The sequence below is a fragment of the Drosophila mojavensis genome, unplaced genomic scaffold (genome assembly GCF_018153725.1).
Source record: "Drosophila mojavensis isolate 15081-1352.22 unplaced genomic scaffold, ASM1815372v1 contig_80, whole genome shotgun sequence".
NCBI classification, from domain to species: Eukaryota; Metazoa; Arthropoda; class Insecta; order Diptera; family Drosophilidae; genus Drosophila; species Drosophila mojavensis.
This window is the reverse complement of record NW_025318906.1, coordinates 17,074,967-17,087,036: the sequence shown is the minus strand read 5'-3', so window position 1 is coordinate 17,087,036 and position 12,070 is coordinate 17,074,967. Positions and strand designations below refer to the sequence as shown.

The 12,070-nt window shown below is 34.2% G+C and overlaps 1 protein-coding gene across 1 annotated transcript in view; it reads right to left on the bottom strand.

Annotated features, from left to right (window-relative positions):
* Nucleotides 1-12,070, bottom strand: part of LOC6580286 (exostosin-1) — an 88,038-nt gene that overhangs the window by 34,931 nt on the left and 41,037 nt on the right. The window contains exon 2 of the mRNA XM_002006099.4: nt 11,330-11,482. Within this exon, the coding sequence (XP_002006135.1) occupies nt 11,330-11,482 (153 nt within the window). The remainder of the gene's footprint in view (nt 1-11,329; nt 11,483-12,070) is intronic.

Below are 12,070 nucleotides of genomic sequence, written 5' to 3'. Positions count from 1 at the left end.
TTGTGGTGCCAAGGCTTATGCTAAGGCAAACTACATCAAATTAAATTCACTGCAGTTCTTTGAGTTAGGCAACTGCTGCTCATAAGCTTCAACTCTAATTTATAGCTTCAGGCTATCACTAGTTGAAATTGAGCAATATATTGAGTATAAAATGAATGTTGATGGTGACTGATTTAATTTGATGGCTGTATTGTGATTAAATGTAAAAATATTATTGAATATACATATGTAGATATTGATGTAACGTAGAAAATAGTCATTCCATATTTAGCTCTTGACCCAGGTGACTATACTGGACTCACTCTCTATGTGGTATGTATGTATGTATATATAGTATATAATAAGTGAAAAGTGCATCAGTAAAAAAAAAGCGCATCAGTAAAAATTAAATTATATATCAATTTATTTATTAAAATTCTTGCAAAGTGAAGTATTTGAAAAAGAATTATATGTAAATATATTTAAAATATATTTTAGAAACAATTGCAAATATACGTTTTTAAAATAAATTTATAAATATTAGCTCAAGATTCACTGTATTTTATATAGAATTAATACTTTAAATATTTGGAGTTAATACATTAATTATTTGCATATAAATGACAGGGGATCTTGATCTTATATGTATATATGTTTATTATAAATATATATATCTGATATTGTTTTTATTAAAATATTGTATTTATCAAGCTCGTTTATCACACTCGCATTTCTATTTTCATAAACACAGCCATACATAATCGCAACGATAAGAGCTCCCCTCGATACAGTCAACATCTATAACAGCTAAAGGGGTTAAATATATACATATATGTATATACATATATATATGAACCACAATATTTCGTCTTTGGTTTTCTTTTCAGCTTTAGCTTTTCAAATGCTGCAGCTGGTTGCATGAGTTAGGGTGTATCACCCAGTGGGCAATGCCCGCCCAGAGCCACTCTTAAAAGTTTTATGAGAAAATATGAATGCGCATAGGTGAAAAATCTGAATGGGCGCACGTCTGCACACCGAAATAAATATTTATTTGCATTCATGTTGATATATGTATACACTTTAAAGTCGAAAATAAAACGAAATAAAAGCGAATATTTCAAGAAAAACTTTCTATAGTTGAATTTTGAGTTGAAAATAAATTAAGAAATTTGACATTTCAATTGAGAATTATTTATGAAAACCCGAATACTTGACATGAATATGAATAGTGCATAAAATCTGATAACAGTTATTTGCAATAAAAACGTCCCACACACATTTATATTTCATTCTCAGACACCGTTCCCTTTATTTATTTAATTTAAATTCTCTGACTTTAGCTCTAACTTTTGTTTATTTAAATATTTGTCTTCAAACAACAAACATCTTGCAAATCCTATTTCAATAAAGAGAAAGAGAGAGTGAGAGGGAGAGAGAGAGGGAGAGAAAAAAGCGAGAGCTGTTCACACAAAACACGTAACTTTTATTACTTTCTCCACTCACCTTGCCTGAAGCCAAATCAAATCAACTCACCTGTTGCCAAAGAGACATACCTGCACACACACACACACCGACACGCTCACACACATTCTAACTTCTAATTAATTTGCCAACACTTTGCATAGCATTTCATAATTTAAAAGCCAGCCCACAAACACATAAAGCTCACAGCATATTCAAACACTCATACACACACACACACACACACATACAAAATGTAGCACGAGCTGGGCGCTCAGTCTCTTCATGTCAATTGCTTTACTTTGCTGCTATCAAGGCCAACAAAATTAACATAACGAATGACAGGGAGTAGCAACAGCAACAGCAGGAGGAGGAGCAGCAGGAGGAGCGGCAGGAGCACCTCTTCGAGCTGTGAGTCCAGTTGAGTTGCCAACTGCACAGCGGGCACATAATTTGAGTGGTTTCCAGCTGTCAAAGCTGGCTCTGGCCAGCGCCAGGTATGATAATTTTCCGCTACTCCTTACCTATATATATATACATTTGTTTGTTTTTGCTGTTTGCAGGAAACCAGGTAAAAGCCCATTGACTGACAGACCGATCCAGTGACTGGCTGACATTATGATTTTAGCATTGGCCAACAAAAAAAGGTTGAGACACTTGGTCTTTGACAGCTGAGCGCCTAGATTTTAGCCATGAAAAAAATTACAATATATATAGCTAAAAATCAAAGCTGACCACAGAAAGAAAAATAAAACGAAATTGAATTATTCCTTAGACAACTAACAAAAGTGCTTAGCAAATATATTCATAGAAATTTTAGAGGCTGACCAGCAATAGCAAATAAATTTACAATAAGATTAAGTTGGTTTAATATATTGAATTGTTTTTTTTTTTTTTAATTTATTTATTTTATTTTTTATTTATTTTATTTTTTATTTATTTTATTTTTTATTTATTTTATTTTTTATTTATTTTTTTTTTTAAGCTACATCTATGCCATTATGTAAATTAATCCTTAGCTTTTTATTTTTATATGACCCATCTCAATATGTGAAGTGTCTTTTGAGCCTTAGCCACGTGAATTGTGGAATCAAGATTTTTAGCTTAACTTAAGCTTTAGCTAAAGAGCTTACACCGGACTTGCCCCAGAGAAAGTAATCGAAGTGTCTCAAATATCAAGCCAATTGATAAGCCCACTTTAATAAAGCCTGAGCGCTGAGAGCTAAGCTGATAAATTATACCTTTCAGCGTTGCTTTGTTTGTGGAGCCTTAATTTCACTCAAGTTACTTTCATTTATCAAGTCAATTGTTTATGCTTCATGTGATTTATAATTAAATGCTAAATCTTCTTTTCTTTTTCAAATAAAATGATTAGGATTTGCCAGCATTTAATAACATTATGATTGGGATTTTCTAGCATTAAAAGATATACAGAAAAAAACATGGAATTGCTAAATAATGATTTACTAAAATATAGTAAATGGCAATAAAGTCTACCTTAATTAATCTTGACATATAAAATATATATTTGCACAGGCAAAAATGCATAAGAAAATAATTTTAAATGCTGAAAGTAAATGATAATTATAAAGTCTCTGCAAATGCCAGCCAAGACTTTAATTTAATAAAACTTCCTTAAGCAGCATATATTTCAAAAGCAATTTGATACATTTATTAAATGAATTTTCTTGAAGCAAAATCTATTTCCCTCGCTGTGTGCTTCGTCAAGCCCAGGCATCACTTACATCGCCAATTGCTATGATAGGTTTCTCAATTTTTCGCTCCTGCCTCACCTAGCTGAACGTGAGTGTTCATTGCTTTTTGGTCTGTCAACAGCTCAGTCAAAGTGCGTGTGCGTTCAGGTTTGCATCGCAATTCCTTGATTGCAATGCGAGCTCTAGGCCGATTGCTTGTCAGCTGCAGCAGCAGCAGCGGCAACGAATGCAAAATTAATTAAAAACAAAACAAAGCGAAAACCTATATCCAGCAAAAGGAAAAATTCACACACACATATACACACACACAACTCAAGTGAGTTCAGTGTAACTTGAAGCCGAAGCTTCACGCGCTTTAACTGATGAAAAATAAGTGAGTGGCAAATGTATGCGCGAGAGGGAGATAACCGAGCGCAAGGAAATTGCGATGAATTTCAATGAAAATTGCATTTTTAAAAGCAGCGTTTGAAATAAAGACAATTTTGTCGCACAGCTTGGGAAGTGGCGGGCAAACCTTAAAAACAAACGAACGCGAAACAAACAAACAGCCCAGACAAAAAACCCAAACACAATGGCCCACGGCAGTGAGTGCAGGGGAGCTGCAAATACGGGAGGGAAAGCGCTGCAAAAGCAGCTGTAAAAAGTTACAAATGCCATTGTTTGTGCAAGGAGCAGCAGCAGCAGCAGCAGCAGCAGCAGCAGGAGTAGCAGCAGCAGCAGTAGCAGAACAAGCGCTGCCATTAAATATGGCGCATTAGTTACAAGAGGAAAGCGCAGGAAGGCAGCTCTCTCTGTCTCTCTCCCTCTCTCACTCGCTATTCAACTGTATAGCCATTGCTTGGCCGCCTGCCTGCTCTTGTCGCCAGCTTGTGATAATGGCTCATAATGAATACAGTAGACCGCACTAAGACGTTTTTTGGGCCAGGCTACAAACTAAAGACCAAGTCAAGGCATTAAAATGCAGCACACAGTGCGTATGAGCAATGCTCGCAGAGCTGCGAAGGGCTGCAGGAAATTTGTGAACTTTCTCAAGCCACGAACATGCTCAACTTGACTCAGTGAATATTTATTAAAATAAATAAATAAACATGGGAAATTGAATAATAAACAGAAATTAGCTGTAAAGAAAATAATTGAAAATATGTGTTTGAATATAACAAAAATATATATTTATATTTTTTCATTATATTTAATTTAGTTGTTCTTTTTGTATTATATTTAAAAATAAATAACTATACATTTTTAAAGATAATAAAATATATATTTTTTTAATTAATTAGTTACAAACAAATTTAATTCAAATAATATTTTAATTTTTTTATTAATATACTAAAATTCATAAAAAAATATATATTAAAATTATTTATTTTTAATAAAATATCCAAAAAGTATTATTACTATATTATACTATATAACTATATTATTTTACATTAGTATTTATTAAGTATTAAATAATATATTAAATCATTTCGTTTTTAAATATAAGCCAATATGTATATTTAAATAAATAATAAAAGAAAAAAAGAATTTAAATTATTTTTTTGTTTTTTTTATTATTATTGAAAACAATATTTTTTTTATTGTGTACAGGGTATCACAGCACACAATACTTCTTCATTATTGGAGTTCATGTATTTTTAAGATAAAAACTTTTTAGGTTTTCATTTATTATTAAACATATTTAAAATTTGTTGCTTTGATCCTAGCAACGAGTTCCTTGAAAATTACTTGAATCCCAACTTAAACGTCTCGGGCAACTGAACATTTGGACAACAACCTGACCAGCGATTTCCAGGAATATTTTATGGTCGACTGCGAGCACAAGTTGGCGACACCCAAAAAGGTAGAGCTGTATATACACATACATACACACATACATATATATGCTATAGTTGAGAGCGAAAGCGGCGCCAAAGCGAAGAGTGTAAAAAATGGAATTGCCACTCAAAGAAATTGCAATGGGCCACTAGCACAACGTGCTGCTACCTGGACCCCATTCTGGAGCTGAACTACCTGCCTACCTACCTTGCCTGGCTGGCCTGCCCGGCAAGTGTGTCGCCTTTAAAGTGATTTATGTGGAAATCTGAGATTAACGTGTAAAGTGCTGGGGGTAAGAAGCAAACGCGCAGATGCAAAAGGCAAACGGGCGCCAAAAGTTTGCCAGGACCAAGCCGAGGCCCAAGCCTGGTCTGCCTCTGGGTTTGCCACTGCACCCTGTTGATAATGATGATAGTGCTGCGTACAAAAATTTATTACTCTGGAAATTGCATTATGAAAAATGCATAAAATATCCAGGCAGCTCACGGGCCGGCTTGGCACTTGTAATTATGTGAAATGCCCATATTTAAATTAAATTATATTAAAATCAAGTGCTTTGGCCATTTAGCAATGCAATTGTATTTTATGTTTGTCATAAATCAATCTATAAACATTAGAGATTTATGAGAATTTTTAGTTTTTTTTTTTTGTTATATAAAGTTTAACAATTTAAAATATTTATTCTTAATTTTATATAACATTTATTATTCAAAATAAATGTAGGTCAAATTATGACTGATTTTGTTCTATATTTATATATATGTGTGTTTTTCTTAATGTCTTCTGTCCATTCTCTCGTTTTATACTCTCATAACTTGTGGCTATTACAAAGTTTCGCAATTATTTATTAAACTTATGCTTGCTGGGATAAGCTTTTAGGATCTGAGCAAACGCAACATGGTCTGGAAAAGAGCACACATTATAGAGGCGCTTGAAATGCAGTTACTACTCCATGATATTAACTACATAAGAAGCATTAGATATAAATACATACATACATACACATTATGTGTATATTAAGTATATTTACAGAAGCATATATCCAGGAATATTTTATGTAAATGTAAATTGAGTTTATTTTCTTGCACACTCAATTGGCATCACAGAGTCATTCACCTTTCTCTTATTTAATTATGCTCTGAATGCAGCGAGTCACAAATTACTTTTATCGTTGCCCTTTTCATAGGCAGAATAAAAGTTTTTGTCTCTCGCTCTGCCCCTACGCTCCTGCATAATGTTCGGTTCGATCTAATTTTGATTGCGCCACACTCCACAGAAGTCTCTCACTCACTCACGAGCTTCGCTCTCTGCACGACTTTTACGATTACCATTTGCCGTTGTCATTGGCTCGTTCATTCGCTCTCCCACGAGCCTCACTGCGAGCACGATTGGTTTGTTCTTCTGAACCTCTCTTCCTTCTGCACATCATGCTACTTTACAGTGGCTCAAGCTAATGTTATGCTAACATTTAATGTTAATCAATCTTCGTCCTCTGCAAATGGTATGTTAAGCTACTCAATCAACGATGCTGCTGTCCGAATGGCCTAAGCAGCCGTCTCGCTCTCACTCAGCAACAACCGAACATATGTTCGGTAACAGAAAGCATTGACTCGCTCTCTCTAACTCTCTAGGCGCAAACATAGTCAGATTATGTTATTTTACTTATTTAATACAGCTGCAATAATAGGAATTGCAACATACAATATTTACAATGCAACATATACTAAATTATAAATATATAAATAAATATATCTACTCTAGTCACATTGGCCATTTTATAAATAAACAGCAGGGTATTACAATCAATTCAATGCGCAACAATCTTGAAAAACGGCATTAAAAAGTCTGCAAAATTAAAAACTTGGCAAATTGTTCGGTCAAATTAAAGAAGCAAACAGCCAAAAAAAAAAAAAAAAAAAGCGAAAAACTTTTTGTGTATGACCTTGTTAGGGTTGCAAGCTGCGCGTAAGCCGTTAAGACATATTCACACACACACACACACACACAGAGAGAGAAACGTCTTACAAGCTGCAACACGTTGCCAGCGTCGCGTCGTCGCCTGCTGCTTCCAGTGGCAGTGCCAACATGTCGTATACGTAATGGCAGCGGAAACGTTTCATCGTGTTGCAATTCGCTACGCTGCGCTGCGCTGCGTTGCGTTGCGCCTGCTGTCAAATTGTGTGCGAAACTAAAATGAGGCAAAAGAGCAAAGGAGAGAACAAACTCAACTTTTGTCAAGGACATTTTCGCCATAGTGTCTCATTATTTTTCATATTTCCTTTTAGCGGCCAAACACCGATATAGTTGCCTGAGACATGCGCCCAAAAGACGCACAACATCAAAGCGTCCCAAACTTATTTCAGTTGCCAGCCACGCCCACCCTCATCAATGGAATGATGCACGCTTTTGCCATATTAGTAGCCAAGAGGCGTCTCCCAACACCAACAACAGAAACATGACAACTTTCGTCATGCCATAAACGAACCCAATCCTAAGCCCAGCTGCAGTGATGTGCTCCACTCCCGCCACATCTGCCTCGGGCACCAGTGTTGCATGGAGTTTTTTTTGTTCTTGTATTTGCTTTGTGGTCGTAGTTGCCTGACTTGCTGTTGCCATATGCTGCACGGCAAAAATATCAGCGCTTACCATTGACGCCTTAGGCTTATTATAGCAACAGAGGGGCAAAGCTGCGCTGCAACGTCACAGAAATATAACAACAATAAAAAAACCCAAAAAAAAAAAAAAAATGGTAAAATTTCATTAAAAGCAGCTCAAGGTCTGTGAATGCAGTTGTCAAAGTTTTTTCGTTTATTTTTTTATATTTTTTTCTGCGTTACCAGCGACAAAACTTTTTAATGGATTTTGCGATAATATAGAAAACCAAAACTTGAAAATTGTTCAAAAGCTTTAACGAAGTTCAAATACACTTAAAAAATTTTGACTTTAAATTATCAATTATAAGTTGCTTAGTGAATAAATAAAATATTTATTGTGCTCTATAATTTAAATATCTCAATTTTCTAACCATTTTTTTTTTTTTCATTTAAAAATTTCTTATAACAACTAACTAGGAAATTAAACTTATTCTCAACTCTGTCAACAAAATTTATAAAAAATTTGCAAGCATCTGAATTGTAATAAAAATATTTATGTAAGAGCTTCATATTAAATACCTTATCTCTTGAATAAAAATAAAAAATATATATACACATATATATTTTCACAATGTGCGCTCTAGCACTTTTTTCCCATTTTGTGGCAATTTATATAAATGTGTAAAAAATGTGTGAATTATGTGACTGCTGAGTACACAATGTCAATAAACAAATAAATCAATTCAATTTCATTATAATTCCATTTATTTTGCGCTGCTAGCAAATTTATTGAATTGCTAACTCCTTTATCGGGCCATAGAATAAATTTATATTTGCGCACCCAGTGGAAAGGGCATAAATTTATTTGTAGCTTTTAGGCGCGAACTGAGGCAGACTTTGATATCATTGATATGGGAAAGGTCTCACCTACATCAAGTCTACTTCAGGACAGGCCAAAATGGAGAGCCAACTAAGCAGAGTTTTGCATATTAATGCCGTTGCCAGCAGCATAATCACAGAAAACAGAAACATCAGTTCAGCTCAGCTCAGCTCTGGCCTGCTGAGGGGAGCTGTGCGAAATATGCGAAAAATCTTTGCAGGCAGCTAAGGTATTATGCAATTTTCTCGACATTTATAAATATGCGCCATATTTGACAGGTGCATTAACGAAGTTTCAGACAGGCGCCCAGACAGAGGGCGTCTGGATAAAAAATGATGTGAGTAGGAAAGCAATTTGCTTGATTATGTAGAACAGTTGACTGATGGCATGGCGTGGCCGGGCCATAGAGAAGGGATAAAGAGATAGCACGCCTCGCTTGGTTGAGGAGCGCAAGAAACTGGGAACTTCGAACTGGGAATTGCGAACTGGGAGCTGGTAGCTGGGTAGCTCGAATTGGGTGCGCCCTGGGAGCAGGCGGAATGGAACCGCATCGAATGAGCAGTGGGCTGCATAAATCGCTGACGCTTGACGTTCCACAGCTGATCTGTCGCATAAGTCATGTCAAATTATACGAGCATCAGACAGTTGGGGCCGCCAGGGGTCAGGCACTGTAATGCGCGGCACTTCACAAAACCTCACAAGAGAAAAATGCTAAAAAATCATTGAAAACCAATGAAAAATCACAATCAATTAAAGTTAACAGGTAAATGTTGCGTTGACATTCTCTGAACTGTTATGCACTAACAGTAAATTGGAGTCTGTTGAACTAAGACGAGGCAACATCAATTTCCGTGTATGTATGGGAGTATATAGATATGGGAGTATATATATGAGATTATACGTATGGGAATATATATTTATACGGAAGTATTTCTATAGGATTATATATGAGAGTTATTATATGGGAGTATTCATATGGGAGTATCTGTATGGAGTATATACAGATGTACATATACAGATATGTATATTATAATATGGCAGTATTTCATACATTAGTTATTGAACACAAATTGGCAGTTTTGAAAGAGAAAAAGAGAGAGGGAGAGAGAGTGAGATCCCGTAGGAGCAGAATTTACTTTGTATATAGATATAGAGAAATTAATATATATTATTATAATATTAAGTTATTTTTACATCTTATTAACATTTATTATTTATTTTATTTTTATTTTATATAATTTATGAATTTTATTACCATTATATATTTACTTCACTAATTGATAACTCTGCCATTAATTAATTTTCTTCATTTATTGTTTTTTTATTTTCTTCTCACAAATTGCAAACAAATATCTCACATATGCAAGTATGAATCTATAAATAATATATATATATGTCAAAATATATAATATAGATACGTTCACACTCATACTCAAAGTGGATGTTGACACAATTCTATTATACATATATTCACTGTATATAGACAAAAGTTAAAATTAACTCTTTGACAATACTCTTTGAAAATACAAAAAGTCTAAGATTATACAGCTAATCTACATGTGTCAAAGGCTGACTCTGGCATTCTTGACATCTTTTGTGTCGAAAGTGTTTTATTTCATTAATCAGCTGAAATAACGCATCAGTTGAAAGTGAAAAGTAAACATTGAAAAGTGAAGTGTAATGTTGTAAAAACGTGAAAAATGTCAAATGCTACGGCTGAATGCCAAAATACAATGTATTTATTGTAAAACGTTGTTTCGCTATGGCAATTTGATTTATAACCCTGAATACGAGTGACAAAGCGAAAAGCTAATTATGCATTTACTATGCAAATGTTATTTATAATGCTAGATATATGCATATAAATAAATAAATATAATATAAAAAGTTATATAAAATAATAATAATAATATAATATAATGTAAATTAATTTATATACAATAAAAATAATATAAATTAATATATATATTTAATAATAATAATATAATTTAATATAAAATATATTTAAAAAATTATTTTTGCTACTTAATTCTTTTTATCCTTAAATATCTTTATTCATTAATTTTACATTGCTCATTTTTCAGTTTCAATTAAGTTTAAGCTAATTATGTATTTACTATGCAAATGTTATTTATAATGCTGGATATATGCATATAAATAAATAAATATAATATAATATAAAATAATATATATATTTAATAATAATAATATAATTTAATATAAAATATATTTAAAAATTATTTTTGCTACTTAATTCTGATTATCCTTAAATATATTTATTCATTAATTTTACTTTGCTCATTTTTCAGTTTCAATTAAGTTTAATTGTAAATATTTAGTATATACATAAACCAATCTCACCTGATTAAAAGTTTTCATATTTTGCAATAGCGTTAAATATAATTCTATTTATGTTAATTACTCTAAAAATAATTTCATTAAATATTTTTACATATTATATTATCTTTGCCAATTTATTCCACTTTCAATTCAGATTAATTTCTGCTGTCATTTTATAAATATTTCGAAATAAAGCAATCGGCTTGATTAAAATGTTTAGCCGTGTTAAACCTTAAAGTTCACGCAACTGGACAGATGCTACATAAAAGGCAATCGTTCGCCCTGTAAATGCTGCCAGCCGACTGAGGTGTCGTGCCATTTAAATGAGCTTGTCAAGTTGGATTTTTGAACATTAATCACATGGCTGGAGGGGAGGTGGGGAATGGGATGGAAGCTACTCGCTGGCTGTTTGGGGCGAGCTTTTCGATGGGTGTGGCAATTGCTATTAGCACGCAGCGACTAAACAAATTACACTTGGACCCAATGACAGCTGGAAAACAATTTTTGGTCGACACATTTATGCTAATGATGTGCCCACTTACCTATCATACTCGCGATTATCCTCGTCACAGCGATTATCCTGCAGTTCGCGCCAGCTCTTGCCGTGCTTGCATGTGGTCACCATAACCATATCGCGTCCATTATGCAAATGGAAGAGCGAGTTGCGCGTTTCCGAGCCAATGCCATGGACATAGCTGCAATGATATCGAAATAAAATAGAGAAAAACAGTTAAAGATTAAATTCAAGAGAGACAAACGAAATGAAAAGAAAATGGATAAAAGCATATCTTGGACTTATCGATGTGGCACATGTACACGATGCTTAGGTCATATTAAGCTGGCAGATTGCGGCGCACATAAAGAGCGGTGTCAAAATCAATTGCAATAAAGCAGCTTCAAATGGGGGGCACAACTGTGGGTCCGCTGGGAGCAGCTATGCCAGAAATGCCTGACGATGGCGATGGCGCTGGCCAACGAGAGTTGAGCTCAAATCTGCGCTGGGCCGCAAGCAAAGCAATTGAAACAAAAGATACTTACAACAATGGACGCGCACAAACACACACACACACACATAAACACACACTCACTGATATATGTATGTATAGCTAACGCTCTCAAGTGTATGGCCCAAAACAAAATGGCAGCTGCTAGAGCCAGCAAAACAACAATAACAATCGCAGCAGCAGTCGAGCAGAAAAAATGCTAAGGCAATGCCAGTCGCCTTAGAAATACACACATACATACATACATAGATATCCCTATTTGTGTGTGTGTGTTTGTGT